The sequence below is a fragment of the Camelina sativa genome, chromosome 2, assembly GCF_030686135.1.
Source record: "Camelina sativa cultivar CO46 ecotype springtype chromosome 2, ASM3068613v1".
NCBI lineage: Eukaryota > Viridiplantae > Streptophyta > Magnoliopsida > Brassicales > Brassicaceae > Camelina > Camelina sativa.
In genome coordinates, this window is record NC_141881.1 from 25,074,309 (window position 1) to 25,101,103 (window position 26,795).

Below are 26,795 nucleotides of genomic sequence, written 5' to 3' on the forward strand. Positions count from 1 at the left end.
TTAAACAGATCATCTAGTGACTAGTATGTACCATAATCCACCATAGAAATAAAAAATAAAGGAACAAAATTGGCTGAGCTGCAAAGAAGTTCATACATATTATAACCCAAATAATGATATAAGAAAAATAGAAAACTGAAATTGGAAGAACTGACTAAAATCATATGGCTTTGGAAAACTCATATCATGAAATAGTTTTCGGAAAGAAATTCAATAAACAAAAGATCACCACATATGTTTGATCATGAATTCATTGGTGACCAATCAAACAGATGAGTTCACGACGCCAATTTCTGTGGAAAAGTGAAAAATATAGGCAGGTTTATCACTTTGATGCTATAAATTTCGGCAAAAAAATATGCAAACAGGTAAATGATGATCTATAGATTTAGAGAGCAAAATATTGATAGAGGTAAAATTATAAGGAGTTTTGGGAAACTTAAACTTTATTCTCTTCGTAGCTTTTTGAATTATGTGGAATTCAAATATGAATTTATACACATACAATCAGAGGAGAAAAACAGAGGGGAATTGATTGGTCAAATATGCAAGCAAAATAAAGAGGTATTCACCAGACAACACCACGACTCAATTTCCTATTTCATCTCAGAAACATGAACGGAAGTAGTTACCTATAAGCCCCAAATACAAATAGTTTCAGAAACATCTTTATTATTTAACGAAGATGTTATGTTGAGAAAAGATGAGATTTTTAAAAATTGATGTCGTTAAATAGTAAATAAGTAAATGAACACAGATGTCAAATGTTATATGGACAGATGTCAAATGTTTGTGATGTCAAATGTCAACATGTTATGCAAAGTTAAAAGTAAATCTTGTTTTCTCGCAAGGGGTCGTTATTTATTGACGACGTCTGGGTCCATCTATGAGAGGCATGTGAATACTTTGCCTGCAAATGAGAACAGAAACAAACAACATTAATACAGCTACACAATTGATTCAAAGAAACTTATTCATTCAAGCAATAAATAGTATACTATATGCGAGGGTTAAATACTATTTTGTATGAAGCTTATGTGTTGTGTAATGTGCTTAAAAAGGTATTTTGGTTATTGTGTAAACCTCATTAGATCTTAGATTGAAGACAACAATCAAATGAATTTGTGTATTATACCCGACGAGCTAATGACTATGGATTTGTGAACTCGTAAGTTTCTTTTGTATTCTCAAGCTGTTAGTGTGTTAGTGTGCGTGTCCTTTAATTAGCTGTTGTTTAGTGCAAGTCACTCTAATTGGGTACTTTTCTGATAAATGGCAAAAATGATTAGGAACTACATGCCGCCAACAAAGAAAAACATCAAATAAACTGTTATTCGTATGTACATGTTATGTTACAAAGAAAAATTGTTCGTGTTACAAAAGCACTATCAGGGTTTTGGTTACACTTTGCTGCCATCTCTCGTTGTTAGCTTCATGTGATGTGAATGAAAGATTCAAAGAGAGATCGAGTAGCTAGTATGCGAAGGTTATAACCCCATACCGTTGAGAAGATCCATCATGAGGCTTTTAGAGCATAGTATGGCAGAGAAGATGGTTGCGGGAGAGATGAAAGAATGAGACTCAGTGATTGCTTGGGACACTAGGGGTTGACACGTTTCAAGGATTGTCCCACGGTTCAAGCATCGCATTGTGCCATTGTCACAAACTGATTCCTAGTGAGCCAGTTCATCAGTCGGTCCTAACACATGTCCACCTGTTGTGGTTGCTAATTGCTATTTCAACCTCATCAGAGCTCGAACCTTGCCTGCCAAGTAAAGAGAGAGACGGAGAGAAAAGCCCTTTAAAGAAAGAAATTCTTAGATTGGCTGGTTGCTACAAACGAGGGAATCCATCCAACCTAAACCTAATATAGATTAATAATCTTATTAAAGCATTCTACACTTGTCAACAATTTCTACAACTCTCTTAAACATCTTACTATATATATACCGGTTGGTTTTTCAAAGTTAGCAAATTAAATTTAAAATTTGATTAAACCACGACTTGAATGAATATTTACAGCCTGACTTCTTGTTGTTAAACTATCAACTGAATTGGCCTCTCTGTTTAAATTAGATGATCTCCTTACATTCTCATAACTCCAAAAATTGACCATAAGGAGTGGCTTTCTTACTTAACACTCTGTTTGTTAACTTTTGTCACTTTAACTATCGTAGCTGTGTAATCCGTGTCCTCAAACTGCATTCCGTTACCGCATATTTTAAAGATAAATCCCCAAATGTCTAGTTATAGACATTAAAATCAAGATATCGTACCTGCAGAGGTGAGATTGTGTTTAGGAGGTCCCGGCACACGTCCAGCATCCCTTCCTCCTTGACATTTGCACTACCAAGTTCTGCTGCCAAGCTGCTTATCTTCCCAACCTGAGAAAATGGGATTCACTTTTTAGTATATAAATATAAACAACTTATCGACGCAAATCCTCTTCTCACAAATCCTTAGTGCTGACAAAATTTATGGAACAAAGTACTCTTAGACCAGATATTAAGAAGACACTAATCATAATCAGAGAATAATGCGTAAGCGGAGATAGTGGATTATCCATTTGACTGCGAGAGGAGATGAGAGCAGTTAAAAAAGAAGGGATGTGCTCTGTCAACTCAGTACATTGCTTACTGTCTACTTGTTAACAATTCCGTGTAGGTGATAAAAATTGCAGAAACATATTATTGAGTACAGCATTAAAAAAGACTAAACACAACGAGAGAAAAGATTGGGTCACCTTTGGCAGCAACAAGCACATGGACGATGCCATTGCCTGCACAACATCAACTGCTGAGCAAATGGCATCCTTAACACTGTGTACGTTTACCTGCATATGGTATCATCATCAGCAAGCATAACATATGCTTTCCCAATACAGCACCATAGGAAATACGTTTGAGTAAGAGCCAAACCATTTTTCCCCGCAATCAACAGGTAGACAGAGCGTGCTGCCTTTCAACGCTTCAGCAGCTCCTACCAAAGAACCCATATAATCCCGGTCCATAACCAACCACTCTTCCAGATGTCCCATCTATATCTATATATATGCATGAAAAAAAATATTAACTTTCTTACTAAAGTAAGATTAAATCGAACAAGGTCCCGAAGCTATAAGAAGCAGAACATAAAAAGGAACCTAAAAGGGATTATCACTCATATAAAAGTGCTACTCAAAGAGCACAGGGGGCTAAGGCGTTCAAGATATATATATATATATATATATATACAAATTTACCTGCCTATTTGAGAATAGATATCAGTTTCAAGTTCTGCTTCAGGTGTCAATTTTTTTCGTTCTGACAGAATCATACAGCTTAGAGATTCTTATCCATGAATTGTACAATCTTTTCTGCAATGAAAACAAGGGTTCATCAGAGTTTGTGGCCTCTCACTGAAAACTAACCACTTAAAACTTAGCCACTTGGACATAGTTGGCATAGACAAGCAGCCTGTACAACATAACAGATGGATTTTTTTTTTTTTTTTTTTAAAAAAAGAAAACTCAAGAGAGACGTGCCTACGAGTTTGTTATCATTGAAACTAACTGATTTTCTAAAACCATTAGCTATTATCACATTCAAAGTGACCAAATGTTAAAATCCAAAATAGATTGGAAACACAGAATGTGCTAGTAATCAAGGTTCTATAGCATTCAGGACGAAAATGATTGACTAACCGAGATAACAGCATTTGCTCGTGGATTAGCAAATCGCCACTGTAGCAACCTATTGTTGATGTAATAGCTTTAACAAGTGAGCATCAGCAACCCCATTATCTCTGATCTTGTCTATAACATCCAAAACAAAAATTCAGAACCAAAGGTGTGGTTTTAGTCAGGGGGATTCTCAATCTTAGTGGGCTCATCCTGCCTGAAGGACTAATCCCTCTGGGAGGAACCACGCCTCTCGAAGGGCTTATTTCCTCTCGAGGAAGCTGGCTGCAATCATACCAAACTTGCTAGTTTGAGATAGTTGTTGTCTATATAATAGGGAAAGATGTGTAAAAATGGTTTCGCGTGTTGTCTTCAAAACAACCTAAGACTGTTGAGAAGTGTTCCTAGCTCTAAATAACCTTCGGCTTCACCACAAATCTTGATGAGATGAGATCTCGGGTCTTTGACTCAGGTACAGTAATGTGGTAAACTGATACTTTAAAAACCAAGATGATATTTTCAAAGCCAAGCCCGGTTCACAAAAATTGCAAAACCAAAAGTCATCATATGATTCAGAGAGTACTTATTTCCCATATCAGGGGACAAAAGATGCAAAAATACAAGCTAAATATCATTATTCATTGGTCTAGGGCTCCTTCTCAGTTCTCACCATTGCTACATATGATTCAGAGAGTACTTATTTCCCATATCAGGGGACAAAAGATGCAAAAAGACAAGCTAAATATCATTATTCATTGGTCTGGTGCTCCTTCTCAGTTCTCACCATTGCTACTAGCTTCCCAGGTTGTGTACTTGAGCTTCCTTGGTCTGATGGGATCTTCCCATGAAGCTAGCCAAGCAAATTTCTCCTTATGTTCAACTTTTTTCCAAGTGCCTCCAGGGATTCGAGTTCGACAATGAGGAACTGGAACATACTTGCTAATGTTGATGGTGATGTCAGAGGGGCATATCCTCCTCTGAACTGAACCCATCTGTTTTAAACAGAGAAGCAAACCATCAGTTATTGTTCCAAACAGACAAAAGTCATATAACTACTGTTCAAAACACAAGTTATTAGAAGGGAATAATAACCTTTGGGTGTTGATCACCACGTCCAATGAAGAGACTGGGAGGCTCAATCTTAAAGTTAAGAGTCCTGACTTGGACACCATCAACCAAAGCCCAACTGCATTTATCCTCAAGCTCTTTAAGAGCCTACACCACCAACAGTGATAGAGTTAAGAAGTGTTAGAATCTTGTAAACTCAAAGTCACGAACAAAGACTATTATTCACTTAGAAACCAATCTGAGAGTAAAAGAGAATGTAAAACAGGAATCAAAATTGACCATTCGACATATTAGTCCACACTGAGGAACATGATTCTGCAAGACACCCAATAGAATCGTTGTGTGTTCTTGACAAATATTGACAACTCAGAAATCTCAACCCCTTCTAAAGCATCGACAACATATGATTGCTCCAAGAACAAATCATCTATGACATCCAATGACTCATTGCTAAATATAAGGTAAAGAAATCGATTCAATGATAAGAGTTAAGAAGTGTTAGAATCTTGTAAACTCAAAGTCACGAACAAAGACTCTATTCACTTAGAGAAACAAATCTGAGAGTAAAAGAGAATGTAAAACAGGAATCAAAATTGACCATTCGACATTATTAGTCCACACTGAGGAATATGATTCTGCAAGACACAGAACAGAATCATTGTGTGTTGTTCTATCGATATCTGAGGTTGTGCAACGCCATCAGTCTCCATGTGTGATCACGCAGACAAATGAATCACACATGGAGACTGATGGCGTTGCACAACCTCAGATATCGATTTTATATCATCAAGCAGGCCTATTTAATACTCTAAACTTTGAATAAAAATTGAATCTCTAAATCTGGAATTTTATATCAATCCATATCAATCATATTCTAAACAATCATCTTAATTTCCATATCTATATCACAACCCTTAAATCTCTCACAACCTAAACTAACAGATAACGATTGAATGAATAAAGAAAAATACTTACGTGGCCGCGGTTTCCCATCTTCTTTTTCTTTTCCGCTTCGATCCAGGTAGTGATTAGCTTGAAATCGCAGAGCTTGAGATCCTTCACCACACTTCCTTCCAGTAAGGCTCCCCAATCTCTCCAGAAGTTGTCTTTGAAGGGTTGTTTCTCAACCATGTGAGGATGTGTCTTCAACATAGAAGCATACAGGGTTGCCACTTCTTCTTGCTCCAAGCTAAGCACAACTGAGTCACCTCCATAGAGAAGAGGAACATTGTGCTTCTTGTAAAGAGGAGGCAGGATGACACCATGGTGAACCAATGTCTCCCATTTGTTTTCCTCATTCTTCTCATCTTTCTTCTCCCCCAGATGGAAGTAAGCCACCTCCTCTACCAACTCTTGACCTTCCATGTAGACTAAATCTTTCTCTAAGAAGTAGAGTTGAGCTGATTGGTTGGTAAGAGAGAAGACACAGCTTTTGTTCTCCATCCTCTCTTCACTCAAGTCTGCTTCACAAGAAACTCCAAGATCCATCAAGCATTGGGCAGCCAAGTTAACCCAATGCTTATACTTGACCATGTGAGTAGGCATGTAGACTTTTGTGAGCAAAGCATCCACAAATGTGTCAAAGGAGAAGCCTGGTTGTGGTGAGCTGAGTAGATCAGATGCCTTTGGCTCTGAGGAGAACAAAGATGAGGCTTTTTTTGGTCTGGAGAACAAAGGAGAGGAGAACAAAGCAAGTGGTTTGGGTTTTGGCTTTGAAGAGAACATAGCAATTTGTTTTGGTTTAGAGGAGAACAAAACAAACGGTTTTGGTTTAGAGGAGAACAAGGCAACTGCTTTTGGGTTAGAGGAGAACAAAATAGAAGAGGCCATTGATGCCATTGACGTTTTTAGGAGAGAAAAACAGAGGGTTTTTAGGAGAGCAAAACAGAGGGTTTTGAGAGCAAAACAGAGGGTTTTGAGAGCAAAACAGAGGGTTTTGAGAGCAAAACAGAGGGTTTTGAGAGCAAAGAGAAGAAGAACATCTACCACATATATATTTGAAATCCATCATGACAGACGAAGAAGAACCTGATTCCGATGACTCTGAGCAAATTCCCGTTTTCATCGCTGGCTTTTTCAGGCGCCGTCCCGTACTCCTCAGTGACCTCATCATCTCGCTGATGCAGAGCGACAAGAAGAGAGACAGATAAGCTTTTTCCACTCTTATCTATTTTTACTAAAGCAGATTGACTTCTGAAAATAAAATTTTTAAAACTTTAAGATATTTGCTGTCCTTATTGGGCTTAGGAAGCCCAATTATCTCAAAAATGTCCACTGTATTTAATAATACACATGTGGTATTTCGATTATAGATTTATGTGTTTAATTTAATAATATTGTATATATTGCATGATCCTATTTCGTTAATTCACGTCCATGTCTACTACTAATTATTATGTGTTTCGTTAATTCACGTCCATGTCTACTACTACTAATTATTTATGTGTTTTTAATTTAATTATTTCCTTCTAAACTTTGGAACTGTATGTAGCTTTCCAACTTTTAATTATAAAAACGATTAATAATAAAAGTAACAAAAAAACAAAAACGCTGGCAAAATAGAGAGAAAGAAGTTGAGAAAAAGAGAGAGAAAGAAGTTGAGAGGCACGCCGCCTATGTCTGCTATGTAAGAGAAACCCAAAGAGAGAGAACACACAATCTAAATGAGATTCACTTTTTCATTTCTCTCTCTCTCGTATGCTTCTCTTGTTTTGTATTGTTATAAATTAAACATTTTACTTTAGTTTTAAAAATTAAGCTAAGATTTTCTTTGTTTATTTATTAACCACAATCATTTATCAAAAAATTAAATTCAGTTATAACCTACACGGCACACACACAAAGGTTTTCTTTATAAGTAGTCCTTTTTTTTTGTCAAAGAGGAACTAGACTTGTTCAATTCGAATATAAAAAAAAAATGACTTCTGAAACTAAAATTTTTAAAAACTTTAAATAAAATAGGATATTTGCTGTCCTTATTGGGCTTACGAAGCCCAATTATCTAAAAAATGTGCTGAATCTATTTTTATTCTTCCTTCCTCACTAATCTTCACTAGTAGGAATATACCTAATTTGTTCCGAGTTCCGACACAAATACAGTTTTATTATGGTTCTTTATTTTATCTAATAAGTACTAGTACTTACAAATGTATTGTTATGTCTATGTTTTGTGTAAGCCCAATAATTTAAATATGCAACAAATTTCCATGCAAGTATTAAATTAGCTATGGCTTTCATCACATGCTTATTTCAATTATAATCTCTCTTGTACATACACGTACGTGTGGTATTTCCATTATAGATTTGTGTGTTTAATTTAATAATACTGTATATATCGCATGATCCTATTTCGTTAATTCACGTCCATGTCTACTAATTATTACAGTATGTTTTTGGGTTTACCTCACTCTCTCTCTCCCTTTAATTTTCTTTTTAAAACGATCTAATTATTTCCTTCTAAAGTTTGGAACTGTACGTAGCTTTCCAACTTTTAATTATAAAAACGATAAATAATAAAAGTAACAAAAAAATCCAAAAAAAAAAATGACGCTGGCAGAATGAAAAAGAAGTTGAGAAAAAGAGAGAGAAAGATTGATCAACAATCCATTGTGTCACATTTTATTGTTCGTGAGTGACAGAGCAACTGTCAAATGATCAAGCAAGAACTCCACTCGTAGACTAGCTAGTACTCTCTTTTTCCTCTCTTTTAGGATTAGGACTTAAAAAACTATCACACTTTGAAAGTCACCTTAATTAACTCTTTCGACGGGGACCAATTTTCTCGATTTGTATTGGTTCGGTCAGTTCAAAATTTGGTTTGGTTCAATTTTGGGATATTGAATCATATGAAAATGTTGTTTGTTCATATGAAAAGTTTTATAATTTTTGTTTTTTTTGTTTTGTTTTGGAAGTTTCGTTATGAAAACAAATATATTTAATGAAGAAATTAAATAAATGAATATACAAATAATTTTGATCAAACTCGATTTAATTGAGCACAATACGAGTGATATATTTCGAGTATATTAGACTTTTACAATATGATCCGTAGCTAGAGTATAGATTTATGTGTTACATTTGCATGCATGATCCAATTTAGTTCATTCATGTCCCATGTGATGTGCACTGTTATGTGAGGATATGTTTATTGTTGCTAATCGTTTCTTCGGCGACAAAACATAAAAAGATAAATAAGTCCTTCAATTTACTTTTATTGTGAACATAAATTTTGATCAACATTCCACGTGTCATATTGTAAAGTCCATACACTTTTGCTTTCATAAGCAGACAAAAGAAGTCAGAGTTATGTTACTACTCCCTTTGCAACGAATGGGGAAGCGTGAACTGAGTTGAACCCCTCTGCAACTTCTTGTACGAACGAACGCAAACCAAAAGAAAAATATGATCACAACAAGAAGCATTAAACTTAACTTTATTTGATTGTGTTGCCCAATTGTAAAGCTTTTATTGATTTCCAACAATAAATATATTAATCTGATAGATTACATTTGCATGATCCCATTGTGTTTATACACGTCAACGTATTGATTATGTGAGGATATTATTATTATGTTATGATATTCATATGATTAACCTTTAAAATTCTTTTCCTGGATTGATCTAGCGTTATATGTCTTTCCCTTTAATTTGTACATGTTTCTTGTGAAGTTGGAAAGCCAGCTTTTAAAAAGAATTTAAAATATTAAATAAATAAAAGTACATGTTGGAACAGTCGACCAGACTAGAGAGAGAGACAGAGAGGCAGATGCAGCCACGCCTATGTCTACTATGTAAGAAACCCAGAGGAACACAATCCCAATGTCATGATGAGATTCACTTTTTAATTTCTCTCTCTCTGTCATATGCTTCTCTTGTTTTGTATTGTTATCTTGTTTACAACAACAAGAAAAACAAAATCCACGAAGATATTTTCCTTTCTGACAAAAACATTTGTGAATGGTCCCTACAACATAATAATCAGATTCAGATATCTCTCGGTGCACAATAAGCCAAGAGCAGCGGACTTGTACAATTTTATACACTTTCTGATATTTACACTTTCTACCTTCGAGTCTTTCACCTCATAGTCTTGAAAGTTTGTTTTTGGTAACATCACCACCGTATTCAAAATTTACAAACATTTTACTTTAGTTTTAAAATTAAGCTAAGATTTTTCTTTGTTTATTTATTAACCACAATCATTTATGATTTGATATGTTTGGTTTAACGCAAGCAGGTATACTTGTTTAGCTTTTCAAAAATTGAATTTTTTTTTAAAAAATAATAAGCTCAGGTAGAGATATTTCATGTGTGCGTATTTATAAGTATTTGGAAAGATCATTAATTCATTGATGATATATTTTTGTTGAAAAATTCTAGGGGTGAACCTCTTTTATTCACCCCATTTTAATTAACCAATCAAAATACAACAAAATGCCATGTCATATCATATTTATAAAAGAGAATTTTATCAAAAATGCCATGTACAGTACCCAACATTTTGGTTAATGCCATTTTTCTCAATTCCTTTTCCCGCTTGCCACAACCCTATAACTAAAATACCATTATACCCTTCTTTTTTTTAACACAAAACTAATAATTTAACACAATTTTTTTTGTTCCAAAAAGCAAATCTCTCTCTCCTCATTCTAACTCTCGACTTTTCTATTTCTCCATCTTCATTCTCTCTCGATTTTTCATCTTTTTCTACCTCAGTGTTTCTCAGTCTGTTGTTGGTGCTACACCACAAACTGAATCATTTTTTTTTTGGATAAAACAAACTGAATCTCTTTCTGCAAAACTCCAACTGTTTCAGTCTTTAGTCTGCATATAATGAAGAAATTCTTCATCAAGACACAATTCTCTTCAACTGAGACCTCCATCTGATCTATTTGCCTCTACCGTGGCAGGTGAAACCGCTAGGTCTTGTTCCAGAGTTCTTATACTCGACCGCAGGCAGAAAAACCCGTAGGTCTGCAACTCCGGTGGACCAGATCCAGCCGGCCAGGTTTTTGTCCATCCCTATTATGTCCTTCGTTCTCTTTAGTGGACTATATATGTTTGGTAATGCGTTTTATGTCCATTGCTAACAATAAAATTTGTCCACACTTGAGGTCTGCAAATCTGGTGTTCGGTGGACCAGATCCTACCGACCAAGTTTTTGTCTACCACTATCAAACTTGTCCACACTGTAGGTCTCCAGATCCGGTGGACCAGATCCAACCGACAAGGTTTTTGTCTACCACTATAATGTCCTTCTATCTCTTCAGTGGACCATATCCATTTGGTCATGTGTTTTGTTTCCATTGCTAACAAAAAACTTGTCCACACTGCAGGTCTGCAGATACGATGGACCACATCTAGTAGTCAAGGTTTTTTTGTCCATCACCATTATGTTCTTCGTCTCTTGAGTAGACCATATCCAAGGTTTAATATGAAGATTTGTGTCCACTACTAACCCAAAACAATGTCCACACTGCATATATGCAATTCCGGGAGACCAGATACAACAACCAAAGTTTTTGTCCACCACATTGTTACAAAATGATGAACAAAATGTTTACAAACAATTAATATCAATCTTGATTTATTTTCAAAATCTTAATTGTAAATGTTAATAATCAATGATTTAATGAAAGGGTATTTTCGTATTTTCATATATGGCACAAAATTGAAAATGGCACTTTTGAAAATGAAAATTGGAAAGTGGCATTTTCCACAACTTTTGTTTGAAAAGTGGCATTTCTAATAAAATTCCCTTTATAAAATAAATCAAATCAAAAATAAAAGACAAAACAAATTAAGAAAACAAATTTTGTAGATTTTCTAATAAGGAAATTATGTCGGTTTGGTTTATAAAGGAATGATTAGAGTATAGTTTTTACAATTAAACAAAATTATATGTCAGTTTGGGTTTTCAAAATATTGATTAGGGTTTAGATTTTACAATTCAACGAAATGATATGTCGGTTTGGATTTACAAAATAGTGGTTAGGGTTTAGATTTAATAATTAAACAAATTATATGTCGGTTTGGGTTTACAAAAGAGTGGTTAGGGTTTAGGGTTTAGATTTTATAATCAAAGAAATTTATATGCCGGTTTGGGTTTATAAAATAGTGGTTAGGGTTTAGATTTTACAATTAAAGAAAATTATATGTCGGTTTGGATTTATAAAAGAGTGGTTAGGGTTTAGATCTTACAATTAAACAAAATTGTATTTCAATTTAGGTTTATAAAAGAATGGTTAGGGTTTAAATTACACAATTAAACACAATTATATGTCGGTTTGGATTTATAAAAATGTAACTTGGATTTAGATGTTATAATTAAAAAACTATAATATAATATTTATAATTAAAATTGAATTATATACAGATTTTGTTTCTTTAATTAATAATTTTTTTCCTTTTAATTAAGAGGGGAGGAATAAGAGAAGGGTGAACCAAAAATTGTCCATTTTTAATACATTCAAATCTTTATTTGAGAAAAAAAAAACATAAAAAAGAGAAATCACTTTGGCCGGCCGTTTTCGGTCTTTATCTAATGAAAGAGACCAAATGGGTCTTTATCAAAGCAAAAAAAAAAATTATATATAGACGTTAGACCTGCTTTTGGTATTTCCATGTGAAGGTAATCCCCAAAAATCGAACTATAGGACATTGCGCGGCTATTGATCAAAGAGTTTCATATCGTATCAAATGGACTAATTAGAAAGTTGACAGGAAAATGTATTAAAACATAACACAATTTTTTCTTCTTCTAAATCATGTCTTACAGAACAAACTAAACATCTCATCATGATCATCAAACTTGTCCACTACTACGATTTTCCAACTTAAAATTTATTAGCAACTATAATTAGTGTTATGTAAAATTTATTAGCAACTATAATTAGTAAATATATATAATGCTTATTCATATCATATTTAAACAAGTTTAATTAACTTTCTCTACTATTCTTATAACCAAACACAATTAAAATATTTTAAATATCCATATATATATAATGTTCTATAATTAATATAGATATTTAGAATATTTATTCCAGATTAAAAAAAAATATTCTCCTATCATCTCTTTTTGATTTTAAATTTTAAATGAAGTGAATCATCATATAAATATATAATACATAAAATTAATAAAAAGTGTATTTTTCCTGCATATATTGTGATTTGAATTTTTTTAAACAAACATATATTACTCAATTAATATAAAAAGTGTGTGTTCAAAATATATATATAGTAATTTTACTGTATATAGTAAATTATAAAATTTTAAGAAGTTTATAATTTGTAAATGATATATCTAAACTTAATAAAAATTTTAAAATTATAAATATTTAAACATATTAAATTTTCAAAATTACACAAGCGAGTTATATTACATGACGGGTTATATGACATTACATGATTGAATTGATAATACTAAAAAATAAACTATCAGTAATATGATATTTCAATATGGGTTAAATCGTCATTTTAATGTTTTAATAACACCAATATAAAATATGTCGAATCAAACTGATTTAATTAAGATTGTAGTAAACAAAAATTATTGTGCGTTATACCATGGTTTATATATTAAATCAGTAAAATAAAAATAAAAAGAAGTATTTTAACAAAATTAGTATTAAAATAGTACACTAACAAAAAATATTTAAAAAAAATTTAGCCCGCGGTACACCGCGGGTCATAATCTAGTAATGATTAAAATATTAGCATATACAGTATTGTGGTAATGTGATTACCGAGATTTTGAGCTCCCAGATCCATTGTTTCTCTATTTATCCTCAATTTACTTTTTTTTTCCTTTAATTTATATGTTATTGATTCTGCAGAATAGGTTGAGTAAGAGGTGAGTATTTTTATGGAGGTTATGACTTTATGAGAATCATGACCTTGTTATTTATTGGAAAAGATATCAAGAAAGATAATACTCAGATTTTTCCACATTATTCATTCACACATAGGGACCTAAATAATGCCAATATATCTATTGGTGTGTCTTATGTATATAGTCATAGATAAGAATATGTTATCATATTAGATTTTAACCGCGTGTATATATTTTTTATTATTATTTGCATTTTATGTTTATATTAATTTTATTATTATTTATATTGTATTTGTTTGTTAAATATTGGATGTTTGATAAATAGAAGAATAACTAAATTTTCAGCCGTTTTTGTGGCTAAATGTTTATATTAATTTTTAACACACAATACACTTTATGACTATTTGTTTGTTATATTTAGTTTTTTTCGTTTCGTGTTAGAGATTCCATTTTGATTTTTAATTATTATAACAAAAAATAAGGGATCTAAATACATAATAAGTAATTTATACGCTGTGATTAAGTCATATTTTTTCTAATGATTTAATTATTTTACACAATTTCAGTTAACTCAACTTAATTTTATATGTCAAATTTTCTAATATTAGTAGTGGACAAATAATAAAATGAGGATTTAACCCGTGTTAAGCATAAATTTACTGATATTTTATTAATTCCAACATGTCTTCTTTATAACACATCTACTATATAACCATATTATATAATATTTTTTTATTTTACATATTTGTAATGCTTAAAACTTTTTTATTAAGTTTATATATATTAATTATAATATTTAAATAAATGTGAATCCAAGTTCTTCTTACGTTAAGAATCATAGCTCACATATTTTGGAAAACAAATGGGAATCAAGTTGTTGTTTTCTTTGTTTGCAAAGGATTCGGAGATAGAATATCTTCAAAACACAATAGAAGATATGGTAAATATATTATAGTTTATGTTTCCATATTGATTGCTGTGAATTTTTTTAGTTGGAATGGAATGTAAAATATTTAAAAAACAAAATCTGAAGTAATGCTATTTTTGGAAATTTGTTAAAGATTAACTTTTTAAATAAGTATAAATAAAAGGGTAGAACCCAAAATGTACTTCAAAAAAATATATATATATAGATATATATATATATATATTCGAGTTAAAAACATGCCATTCTTATATTTTTCATATAACGACGTAGCATATAAGGAAAATTAATTATCATTCGTTTCTATAAATATATATGTCTGATTTAACAAAAACCTGAATGGTTTACATTAACACAACCGTATTTCTTAATGCAAACTGAAATAATTAATACCCCTACAGAAAAAATGAGAACCACTTTTAAAAGGAAAAAAATTATACAAAAATCTTTAGTTTTTTTTTTATGTTGTTGTTTCTGCTATCTATTCTATTCCATGGGATTTTTAACATCCTAAATTATGTACTTTTATGGATGAGGTTTCTCTTTTGGAATTCTGTTTGTATTTAATATATTAAGAATAAAAATAATTTTACTCATCATTATATAAAATGCTAAAGGACGTAAGAAATTGAAAAAGAAAAAAGAAATTGCTAAAGAAAAAAGGAATTGCTACAACTAAGACGAGAGTCACTCATCATAGTCATTCTTAAAGAGTCTAACTATATTCTTCTAAAAACCTTTTAAGAACCTTTTTAAAAACCTTATAAAAACCTTGTAAAAACGTTTACAATATGTTTAAAAACCTGTTAAAAACCATTTAATAACTTTATAAAAACTTTGTAAAAGTGTTTATAAGGTATTTAAAATTCTTATAAAACCTTGTAAACGCTTTTACAAGGTTTATATAAGGTTTTTTAAAAGACTTTTATAAGTAGAAATCTTATAAAAACTTTTTAAAAATCTTGTAAATTTTTTTTGGCAGGAAATTTTTTTGTTAAAAATTTTTGGCAGGAAATATTTTGGAAAATTTTTTGGCAGGAAAATATGTCGGAAAAATTTTTGGCGGGAAATTTTTGTTTTTCATTTTATTGATTAAAATATTTAATTAAGGATAAAATGGTCGTTAAAAATTAAAGGAGGACAAAAATAAAAATGATTAAAAATAAGTATTTTTAAAAATTGGTATATCAAAAAGAGCATTTTTAACAAATTCTCTAAAGTTTTGGTACGGTATGTACGAATTACGAAAGAGGAATGATGTATTTTAATACTTATATAATACTCACTAGATTAGGCCCGCATATTAATTCAGATATAAAAAATATGTGAAATTTTTAAGTTCTATTCAAAATATTAATTTTATAGCATTTGATATTTTTAAAACTGGACTTATAGTTCACACACTCCATATTGCAATACAATTTCTTTGTATATTATATGATAATAAAATTAGATTTTAATTCTACGCACTCAATTCCAATGATTAACATTTATAACTTTCATATCAAAAAAAATGTGCATTGTATCAATTTTATACCTTACTTAACATTTTTAAAAAACTAAAAATTAATAAAACACAATACTCAAAAAAAAAAACTGAAAACTAATTTTATCTCATATTTGAAAAAGTAACAATATCTTGAATATATTTGTTTCATATTTTGTAATCTCATGCGTAATAGTTATACTACTTATCAAACTAATTTTAAATAAATCTATACTAACATTATCATAAATTAATCAAAAATTCAAAGATGTTATTTTGAAAAAAATTGTTTGTTTATGTGAAGGTGAGTATCTACAATTCCTTTTCTTTTAGGATAAATGATTGATAGTATAATTTAATTAATTATGGCCTTATTATAGTAATTAATTGTATAATTTTCTTTTTTTTTTCTTATAGAATCAGTAATTTAAAATTAGAATTAGTATTACTTTTTAAATACATAGATGAACTATCTTTTTCTATTTATTAAATTATTTAATTTCTTATAATTTATAAATATGTTAAAACAAAATTTTTGTATAACACATGACAAAATCTTTCATTGTTAAAATTGACACTTGTCACGATCACGTGAGTTACTAACTTTGAAAACCAAGATTTATATAATAACATAATATTAAATACGCTATCAAATCATTCACCGATTAGAAATCTTAAGAAAATTATATTAATTTCTTATTTTGATTATCTTATTTTCTTATATTATGTTAATCACTAATTTTAACACATTAAACTTTTTATACTTTAATCACTTTTCTGTATAAATTTCTTTTTACTATATGATTATAATAAATAATAATTGCAATTAAATTGCAAATATTTTCCTTATTAATTGCACATATTTTTCTATTGAAATTAATAATTTAATAGATAATTTTCCTATTAGAATTAGTGATATAATAGATTACTTTTTGTTTTATATACTTTTCAAAAATATTAATTGTAATCATTTTATATTTAGAATTTTTTCATTTTTCATAATTATTAAATAAATTTTATTTTTACACATGTCAAAATATTATCGATATATTTGACACATGTCGCAATTATATGAATTACTAACTTTAAAAACTAAGACTTATATAATAAAATTTTGAAAGCCAAAATTGTTGTTAAGTAGTTATGTTATTTAATTTTGCACTGATAAAGCAAATAATTAGAGTATATAAGATAAGGTAATGAAAAACTAGATATATAGTAAAGAGATAAAACAATAATCATTCTAACAACAAAAAAAAGAGAGAGAGATAAAACCTGAATCATACCAGGCATGTAATCGTTTTGAGGGTCGAGGACGGTATATGCTTCCACGGCTTCTTGATCATTAGAACATACGCCAATGATCATGATCGTAATGGCCAAGAGTTGTGATGGACTGACCTTCTGGTAAAAGTATCTGCACAAGCTATTCCAATTACTTGCTCTCCTGTTACCTATTCACTTGGCTGATTCACACTCGATCCTAGTTTCAAAAAGAATCGATAGAAAATTTAGTGGTCAAGCCCTAAGAAATACAATAAAGTTACTGTTTTCAAATAACAGGACAAAAAGTAACGTAAACTTGAACACTAATGAAGTTAAACCCATCTAATGAATCAAAATCATCAAGAATGCAAAGAATACCTGAGTTTTGATCTTCCATATCGCTTCTTTTCTTTTTCGTTTCTCTGTTCTTTTCTTTGTTTAGTTTTGATTGTAGGAAATGTAAATGACCAAATCATAAACATATACATATAGAGAAGTCAAGCCACCACTTCAACCTCCTGCTATCTGAGTTTTACCGCTAATGTACCACTCATTAATTGCATTTTGTTTTTTGCAAATAGTTGTTTTGCGTCTCTATCACTTAATTACGGTTATCAATTTCATATAAACAAAACGAGAAATAGTGAATATGAGTATATCTAGTATAGTATATGGGATGGGAAAATAGTGGTAAACATTAAGAACGAGTAATTCATGTATTAATATTTTAGTTTTTCCAAAAGTGTACCTAATAAAATATGAGACGAAAATTCGTAATGCGAGACAGATTCATAAAACTTTTAAAGTTAAAAACACTCCAATTTCCATAAAACTCTTTGAACAATTCAAAAATTATGTTTACTACACTTCTAACTGCCTCATCAATTCTTATTTTTAAAAGGATTGAAAAAATTATGATTTCCTTTAAATTCCCAATATTCCCTTAAAAGTTAAAAGGCACTGTAGAATTTCATTTGCATTCAAAAATTTCTATTGGTACGTTAACCACAAATCCCACTAACTAATTTATAAATTGCTAAATTAAACTCGAAGTTAAAAGCCTTAAACAATATAGTCAATACACTTTGTTTTAACATTAAAGGAAACATTTTATTGATGATAATCAGAACCAATACAACAATGGTGTCTCTCACTTGATGCCCTCTTAGCTAGGCTTTTACCTATAGTAATCGAGCTCACCTGATATCGAATCTTTCTTCTTATGTCCTCTTAGCTACAGTAACTGAGCTCATCTCATATTAACAAGCTACAGTAGCATTAATAAGTGACGTAACGAAACTTGATTTTATATTTTTTTCCGAAGTTTTGTAACTAGCTACAGTTGCATATATAATCAACACTACTAAACTTTTTTTTGTTTGGTTGAATGTTAAACACTACTAATTACTAAACTCCCAAGACTACTCTATTATTATTGTTAGTTTTGTCAACACTACTCTATATACTGATTATTAAAAATACATATTTAATTTGTCTAATGATTTTGTATTCCGTTCTTTTAAATGTTACTAGATTTAGTATATTATAAATTATATATGTGTCTTGATACCGTAACTTTATGCATATATATATAAGGTCTGTATTTCCAGGATTGAATTTAATATTCAAATGAACCTCTTCTAATCGTATTAGTTCTAGTTTCAAAAAAAAAAAAAAAAAAAAAAATCCATTCAAAAGGTTAAATAACTGATCAACCATCTTTTTTTATGCATATATAGTAGTCATAACTTAGATTCCATGTCAATAATTAATTTCACTTTGATGTATAATATCATCATATTTAATCAAAAATATTTTACCGAAGTAATTTCTAAGGTTTATCAGATTTTGACACCAAAAAAAAGGATCAATGATATGGTGGATTATAATGCATACATGAACTTTGCTAAATTCATTGAATTGCATAGTTGAAGATGCTATGCTATGTTACTGTTATGTCAGTGTTTTGACGTTTTACCTTTCTTTGAAAGATTCTACAGTATTTTTAAAATCACTTGTTATTCAATTGATGATTTTAAAAAATCTTTTAAAATCCTCTGTTATTCAAATTGAAATTTATGTAAAGTCATTTAAAATAATCTAAAATCTCTTGTTATTCAATCATGGATTTATAAAACTTACTTGAAATCTAGTGTTATTCAAATTATCACAATCTTTTTTTAGAATGCTACTTTAAATGATTTTGCAAGACTTTTGTTTGTTTTTTAGTTGACAAATATGAGTAACAAAAAATTTTAAAGGATTTCATTCAAAAAAAAAAAAACAGTCGATGGAAGATCCATCCAATTTATCGGCTTCTTCATCACACTTCACATTCTCTTTTCTCGTGATCACATGAAGCTGACTTTTGGTCAGAAACTCAGAATTCACATAGGTACTCTTTTCCTCACTGGTAAACTCAGTTTTATAACCAACCTTGGCCTCTACTTCATTCACACACATCCTTGTTGTTTTGATTTTATCATATTGGTAGTCTTGTCTTGTTCCCTCTTCTCTGTTTTTTTTTGTTACGCTCAATCCGATGGCTAAGGAGCTTGCTGATAAGGCTAAAGAGGCTTTCATAGACGATGAGTTCGATGTTGCTGTTGACTTGTACTCCAAAGCCATTGACTTGGAACCCAATTGTGCTGATTTCTTCGCTGATCATGCTCAGGCCTATATCAAACTCCTAAGCTTCACTGGTAAACTTCTTTCAATCTTCGTCTTTTACTGTCGTTAGACGCCTTTTGGGTTTCTGGGTTTTCATAATAGTTGAAAAAGATGTTGACTTTGGTGGATTCTGTGTGTGTCTAGGGTTTAGTTTTGTGTCCTGTCGCTTGGTAGTGTCACAATTCTTCCTAAAGTTTAGAGCTTTAGTATCCATTTAGTGCAGATATCTCAACCAACGTATCAAAATTGCTAGTTGTTTGAGCCTTTGGTTATGAATGTGGGGAATTTGGTTTAACAGAGGGGTAACAATATTGAAAGTTTTGATTTTTACTTGAGTGGTTAGTATGAAGTTCATCTGTTGAAAGTATCCCCATTGTTAGTTGTTAGTAGACTTAGTGTTATATGACTTCAGTGGTTTGATTTGTTCCTCAATGAGCAGAGGCCGTGGCAGATGCAAACAAAGCAATTGAGTTGGATCCTACACTGACCAAAGCTTACTTAAGAAAAGGGTACGTTATTGGTCTTTCCTCCTATGTATCATTGTTAGTCATGTCTTCAAGTTTTAGTGAGAGTTAAATTCTATCTGATTCCTTTGTTTGTCATATTAGCAGTTTATGCGGTTTACAGTCAAGTTATTAGTTCAATAGTTCATGTTTTGGTTTTTGTATTTGTAGAACTGCTTGTATGAAGCTTGAGGAGTATCGGACTGCGAAAACAGCTCTTGAAAAGGGTGCTTCCATCGCACCTAGTGACTCCAAATTTAAGAAGTTGATAGATGAATGTGTTCTGCGAATCAATGCTTAATTAAGCTTACATCATCATGTTTACCCTGTTTTTGTCCTTGTCCTCTGTTCTTCATCTCACTTGAAGCTTCTTTTTCTTTGTTACAGGTTTTAATCAAGAATCAAATCTCAACAATCAAATATGTTATTAGGGGATCTTCTTGATCAGATTTATTAGACTCTTTGGTGGTGACGACAAAGTTACGTCTTCTTCATCTCTGAAATTTTCTTATTTTGACATTGAATTTTCTTTCTTTTTTTGTGTTGTAAAATATTTTAAAAGTACCTAAACTTTACTAATAAAATCTCATAAAATCATATATCATTTTCCTTTTTTAAAAAATACAAAAACTCTCAAAGATACTCAAATCTCCTAAAAATTTCCTAAATCTTTCAAAATTCTAAAATATTAAAATCCTAACAAATCTTTAAAATATCAAGTTGAATACCCCCTCTTGGTATTGTATTTTCAAACTGTTATTTCGGAATACCAAACGTGTCGAACTGTGGTGCGTGACATCATCATAAAATCCATAATACTGTACACAATTACATACACTTTACCATATTATCATTAATTGAGTAATTAACAGCAAATAAAAATAAAAATATATATTTTAGTATTTTACTCTCCTCCTCTGCTTCTTCTTCTCCAAACTTTCAGTTTCGATCTCCAAAAAAGTTTGGAACTTTCCGTCGAATTAGATGGGAAGCGGAAGATATTTAGACGACCCTTTAATATTTACCAGAAACCCACCTTCCTTTTCGTCTCCCATCACCGAATCTAGCTTTCCAGACGAATCGATCTCTCGCTCAGGAAGCTACGAAAGTGAGAGCTTGCGAGGAGGAGATGGTGAGAGCATTAGCGACGCTGATTTCGGACTCGAGAGACTCGCCGGGACCGTACAGTTCTACGAGAGGCATGTCTTCTTGTGCTACAAAAAACCCTCCGTTTGGCCAGCGAGGATCGAAGCGTCTGAGTTTGATCGGTTACCGAGGCTTCTCTCTTCCGTTGTATCTGCGAGGAAGAGTAGTATGAAGAAAGAGGTGATTTTTGTTTCGACTCCCTTTTTTGGATTTTGAAGTTTCAGAATCTACTGTGATTTAAGTGAACTTAGGTCTGATAATTTCTGAAAAATTTGATCTACATTTGTTTGTGAGAGTGAGACTAACATAGGGGAGACTTCAGAGTAGATCCCTAACAAAGGTTTCGTCAGTGAACAATCCCTAATTTGAAACATGAGTCAAAATAAAAAAGGCATTACTTTGTTTTTGTATAGTGAAGAAGAGTTTCTTAGATCTCAGTGAGGATATTTGGGATTTTTCTTGAGTCAGGTTTATATTGTTAAGATTCTATGTGTCACAACTTGGGAACTTGTTGATTACTTTGTAGATAAAGTTTCAGATTTCACAATTCTAGTGTCTTTGAAGGAAACCTTACAATGTGGCTTCTTATGATCATGCACATCAGTTATAAACTATCTTTTGGATGTCTTCCTCATGTTTTTTTCAAAAATGTTTCGGTTGAATTGCAGACTCTACTCACAATATGTGAGGGACATGATGGAACAGAGACATCAAATGGGGATGTTCTGATATTTCCAGATATGATCAGATACAGGTACAACTACTACTCAGTAAGATATTGTGGTTGATGATTCTTGAGAAACGGTAACTCATTTTGGAAGTTTCAAAAAAATGCAGAAGGTTGACTCATTTTGATGTGGACACATTTGTTGAAGAGGTGCTTGTGAAGGGTGTTGAGTGGTTGCCTGGAAATCCTGAGTCTTTAAGCGGTTCATCATATGTCTTTATATGTTGTCATGGATCCCGAGACCGGCGATGTGGAGTTTGTGGACCATCTCTGGTCAGTCGATTCAGAGAAGAAATTGAACTATGTGGTCTTGGTGATGAAGTTTCTATCAGCCCTTGTTCTCACATTGGAGGTCACAAATATGCGGGAGATGTTATCATATATGGATTAAACATCAACCAGAAAGTCACAGGACACTGGTAAGTATAACAAGGCTTTTTGGAGTTTATGATGGATTGTAGTCTTAACCGAATTGGTATCTCGAAAGTTAAGAAAGAGAATGATATGTGTCCCTTCTAGCCGAGTTTTAAGTTATAATTGATTCTTGTCTGTCTCTTTAGGTATGGATGTGTGACTCTAGAAGATGTACCTCTTTTGTTGGAGCAACACATTAACAATGGCGTAATTGTAGACCGGCTTTGGAGGTAATATAAGACTAAAGCTTCTTGAGTTAGACAGTCTCTTAAATTTTCTGGCCTTTCAACAACACTTGTTGACTGTTTTCCAGGGGTGAAATGGGTCTGTTAGAAGAAGATCAAAAGAAAACTCAAGAACAAAGGCTCCAATTAAACAGCGACAAGATCAGCAACAGAGAGGTGACACAAGAATCAGTTAATGATAGTATCTGTTTCCAACAAAATGGGAACTCTAACTGTTTGGAGGAGAATCACACAGAGAAAAATACCTCGGAAAGAGTAACCTCTGTAAAAAACGCGTCTTTTCGGGTAACTAGCAGCGAGAATGTATCTTGTGGATTCAAGGTTTGTGCTACGATGTCAATGTGGTTGGAGAATTGGGAGAAAGAAGATACATATGCTGCTTTAGCTGTTGCTTGTGCTGCTGCATCTGTGGCTATTGCTTATAACTGCTATAAACAATTGAAATGAAGCAATGTGTTTTATGTCTAGCTTCTTCTATGCAATGGTAATTATCTCAGTCTTTAGACTACTAGATCTTTCCTCTTCGTCTGTATAGATTTATTTAGAAGAGGGTCTTAACTTTTATGTAAGAACTGATTGTTGATATAATATAATCCATTTTGTAAAGATATTACTGGCGTGTGTTTGAGATAAGATCGATGGAAGGCCAAACTTTGAGGATTTTGATATTGTGTATTAGCGATTCTCAAAGGTTCGTGTCTAACATTAAACTCAAGAAGATGGTACAAAGACTGTCTCACATTTTTGAAGAATGATTACAAATCTCATAACTTTTTCCAAGACGTGAAAAATATAACAACAAGGAAGAAAAAGAAAAAACACATTTTTCGAAACACTAAACAGAATTTGCAAAGAAACAATAGGAGGAGAATCATCAAACTGTGGAAACAGTATCTTTCAGAAGAAATCAAACTCAAGATAATTACTCTGATCAGATCTCACACTAGACGATGCAGCAGCCGGTACAGTAGGATTAGGATTCACCGGTTCAAGATCTACCGGTTTAGGAATCTCCGGTGGACTAGCACACCGAACCAGAGCCCAGTTCACTCCTTCAAAGAAAGGATGTTGCTTTATCTCTGTTGCTCCACGCTTGTAAGCTAACCTATGTTGAGGTTCTTTCACAAGCAAACTCCTTATCAAATCCCTTGCTGCAAAGCTAACAACTGGAGACTCCGGGAATCTCAGAGGCTGACCAACCACATTAAAGAGTGTTGCTCGATTTCCTGACCCTTTAAACGGTGTTTTACCAAACAACAGTTCATACAGAAAGATCCCAAAAGTCCACCAATCAACTGCACTTCCATGTCCTTCACCTTTGATGATCTCTGGAGCTAAGTACTCGTGTGTACCAACAAAAGACATTGAACGTGCACCTGTTGGCTCTGCAACAAGTTCTGGTAAGGGAGTAACTTGGTGGTTCCCGTTTTCAGTTTTAGGTTTCTTGTCTTTCTTGGATTTCGATGAGAAGAATCGAGGAGAGAAGCAAGATGTTGGAGCCATTGAGATGCAAGATGGTTGTTGGATGCATGCAGGTTGTTGCGAGCAAGAAACTGAATTCTTTGACAAGCCTTCAGATCCAACATTGGCTGATCTGACTATCGAGAGGCTAACGGTACATCTTAGGGAGAGATCGAAATCCGAAAGCATAACATGTCCATCATCTCTAACAAGAACATTCTCCGGTTTCAGATCACGGTATATGATCCCAAGCATGTGTAGATACTCCATTGCAAGAAGCACTTCTGCTACATAAAACCTGCAAAAAACAGTAAGTTAATATAAACACACAAGACAGGTTTCTTCTTAGATAGAGAGAGATAAGTTTGAATGATTTATTTACTTGGCTGCTTGCTCGGTGAAACGTTTCCCTGGTTGCCTCTGTCTCAGTGTATGCAAATCACCTCCAGGACAAAACTCCATAACCAAACAAGAGAACTTCTCAGTTTCGAAATGACTATACAAAGTCGGGAGAAACGGGTGATCAAGACACTGCAATATCTCTCTTTCAGTTTGAGCCCTAAGAAGCTTTTTCCTGCTAGCCAAAGCTGTTTTATCCATAACCTTCATAGCAAAATAACACCTTGTTCCATTCAACTCAGCAAGATGAACAGTTCCAATATCACCACATCCTAACCTCTTCAAAAGCCTAAAATGGTTCAAACCCAAACCACCATGTTTCGTTCTAACAGCTTGAATGGCTTCCCATCTCACATCATTCGCCTTGTGAGGTTTGTTGATACTGCTACTAAAGCTGCTACAAGTACTCTCATCGCTTATATCACTGCTTGTGCTCGGTCTACAAGTGCTACTCTTTCCACTCTCACCTTGCTCGTTGATCTTACTACTAACGGTTTTGCCGTCACTACTTGGATCAGCGAATGACAAACTCGAAGATACTTGATCTGCTAACGTGTTGATTGACATACTTTGACTTGAATTGGTAAGTGATCCTTCAGGAGTTTTTGAGGCCATCATGAAGGAGAGGAACAGAGAGCAATCTTGATTTGTGATTGTTATGAAAACCGATTCTTCACTCTAGTAATCAATATTGTCACAGATACCATCAAAAGAGTGACCTGATCTAGTCATCAAAAACAAAACAATAGCATAAGTTAAAAAAGCAGCAAGCTTGAGGATTCAAAATCATGAATAACACCAAACAATCACGGATCTTACTATGGATGAATCTCAAGAACGAAGTTGAGGTGTTATGGGATCTTTGAATACAAATCTAAGTGAGAAATCAATTGAATCATTAATAAACATAAACCTATTGAAGCTCTTCAACTAACCAAAACCAGTATAAAGCAAATCGAAAGCTTTTCATGCAAAAAAAAGTGAATTTTTTTTTTTGTTTTGTTTTTCTATTTTAGGTTTATAAACAGATCTCGTAAAAAGTAAGATGGAGAAGAGCCCCCAAAAAAAAGAGCTTTTGGATCTAACAAGAATCAGATAACAAAAACACAGAAGAAAGAAAGAAGAAAGGGAAAGAACAGAGCTTTAGAGAGAGAGAGAGAAACCCATTAAATTGTTACCTGAAAGTTTTGATTTTTAAGCGATAAAGATCACGAGACACTCTTTTTCGAGAAGAAGAAGAGAGAAGGAGAGAGAGAGAGAACAGTCACTGTTCATGTAAGGCTGTGGAGAGAGAAAGAGATAGATGAACACATCTGCTTGTTTCCATGGAAATGGGGATAGATAGAGAGAGTGTTGAGAAGAGAGAAGATAGAGAGTTTGGGTCTACCATGAAAAGAGGGAAGAAGGAGAGAGAGGGTCAAAGAAAAAAGTTGATTACTATTTTTTTAATTATTTTTTAGGTAAATTTTTAATATTTTGAGGGATTCAATTATTATTATTTTCAATGTATATTTTTTGTTTTCTCCAAAATGGAAGACAAAGGTTTACATCAAGGATGCTCTCTCGTGAGCTGTTATAGTATTTTGAGGCTTTTTAGGGGAAAACCCAAATACATTTTGATAGAGATTATTTGTATATTTCAAACATGTTTGATTTTTGGATTAATTTTTTATGTATAATCGATAATCATAAAATATAATTAAGTTTGTCTTAAAATTAATTTTATTTTTACTTTCACTAAAGTTTGTATTCTATCTCTTAAAACTTTTTCTAACTAAAAATATACTAAAACATTAATTTCATTAACTTATTGTAAGTTTTGATAGTCTAATATATTATCTATACTTATAAAGCAATCGTGTATTGTTGATAGTATGCAAAAATTATTAGCAATTTTTTCGATCACTATCAAGTTTTCCTTGTAGGGATTTTAGTGAAAGTTCTTAAACCTTATGAAATTATCGTTTTAAACCAAAATAGATAAATAGAAATAA

The 26,795-nt window shown here is 32.2% G+C and overlaps 5 protein-coding genes across 10 annotated transcripts; 2 read left to right on the forward strand and 3 right to left on the reverse strand.

Annotated features, from left to right (window-relative positions):
* Positions 1 to 1,250: 1,250 nt before the first annotated feature.
* On the reverse strand, positions 1,251 to 3,822 carry LOC104732500 (QWRF motif-containing protein 9-like). Of its 3 annotated transcripts, none has more exons than XR_758873.3 (6): positions 3,683 to 3,822; positions 3,242 to 3,355; positions 2,919 to 3,043; positions 2,744 to 2,833; positions 2,277 to 2,384; positions 1,251 to 1,864 (listed from the first exon to the last, which is right to left on the reverse strand). XR_758873.3 is itself a non-coding variant. In XM_087489173.1 (6 exons), exons 3-6 carry the CDS (start codon positions 2,919 to 2,921, stop codon positions 1,734 to 1,736), a joined length of 267 nt encoding a protein of 88 aa, XP_087345299.1. In that variant the 5' UTR covers positions 2,922 to 3,043; positions 3,242 to 3,355; positions 3,683 to 3,822; the 3' UTR covers positions 1,589 to 1,733. The 3 variants fall into 3 exon arrangements, 2 of the variants coding, with proteins under 2 accessions (XP_087345299.1, XP_087345295.1); XM_087489173.1 differs by having other exon boundaries at positions 1,589 to 1,799; XM_087489169.1 differs by lacking the exon at positions 1,251 to 1,864 and adding an exon at positions 1,968 to 2,199.
* A 333-nt stretch (positions 3,823 to 4,155) lies between these two features.
* Positions 4,156 to 6,921, reverse strand: LOC104732520 (DNA topoisomerase 1 beta). Its single transcript, XM_010452070.3, has 3 exons — positions 5,702 to 6,921; positions 4,751 to 4,873; positions 4,156 to 4,650 (listed from the first exon to the last, which is right to left on the reverse strand). Exons 1-3 carry the CDS (start codon positions 6,563 to 6,565, stop codon positions 4,432 to 4,434), a joined length of 1,206 nt encoding a protein of 401 aa, XP_010450372.1. The 5' UTR covers positions 6,566 to 6,921; the 3' UTR covers positions 4,156 to 4,431.
* A 12,542-nt stretch (positions 6,922 to 19,463) lies between these two features.
* On the forward strand, positions 19,464 to 21,009 carry LOC104732527 (protein SGT1 homolog B-like). 3 transcript variants are annotated; one of them, XM_010452090.3, is made up of 4 exons: positions 19,464 to 19,938; positions 20,346 to 20,415; positions 20,581 to 20,636; positions 20,797 to 21,009. In XM_010452090.3, exons 1-4 carry the CDS (start codon positions 19,779 to 19,781, stop codon positions 20,838 to 20,840), a joined length of 330 nt encoding a protein of 109 aa, XP_010450392.1. In that variant the 5' UTR covers positions 19,464 to 19,778; the 3' UTR covers positions 20,841 to 21,009. The 3 variants fall into 3 exon arrangements, with proteins under 3 accessions (XP_010450392.1, XP_087345387.1, XP_010450384.1); XM_087489261.1 differs by having other exon boundaries at positions 19,514 to 19,938; positions 20,581 to 20,687; XM_010452082.3 differs by lacking the exon at positions 20,797 to 21,009 and having other exon boundaries at positions 19,584 to 19,938; positions 20,581 to 20,771.
* Positions 21,010 to 21,281: 272 nt separating this feature from the next.
* Positions 21,282 to 23,547, forward strand: LOC104732541 (altered inheritance of mitochondria protein 32-like). The gene is made up of 5 exons (XM_010452103.3): positions 21,282 to 21,735; positions 22,224 to 22,309; positions 22,393 to 22,701; positions 22,843 to 22,926; positions 23,010 to 23,547. Exons 1-5 carry the CDS (start codon positions 21,394 to 21,396, stop codon positions 23,386 to 23,388), a joined length of 1,200 nt encoding a protein of 399 aa, XP_010450405.1. The 5' UTR covers positions 21,282 to 21,393; the 3' UTR covers positions 23,389 to 23,547.
* A 76-nt stretch (positions 23,548 to 23,623) lies between these two features.
* LOC104732548 (serine/threonine-protein kinase D6PK) lies at positions 23,624 to 26,339 on the reverse strand. 2 transcript variants are annotated; one of them, XM_010452122.3, is made up of 3 exons: positions 25,980 to 26,339; positions 24,785 to 25,520; positions 23,624 to 24,700 (listed from the first exon to the last, which is right to left on the reverse strand). In XM_010452122.3, the coding sequence occupies exons 2-3, from the start codon at positions 25,417 to 25,419 to the stop codon at positions 23,839 to 23,841; spliced, it is 1,497 nt and encodes a 498-aa protein (XP_010450424.1). In that variant the 5' UTR covers positions 25,420 to 25,520; positions 25,980 to 26,339; the 3' UTR covers positions 23,624 to 23,838. The 2 variants fall into 2 exon arrangements, with proteins under 2 accessions (XP_010450424.1, XP_010450415.1); XM_010452113.3 differs by having other exon boundaries at positions 24,785 to 25,525; positions 25,980 to 26,263.
* Positions 26,340 to 26,795: the final 456 nt, after the last annotated feature.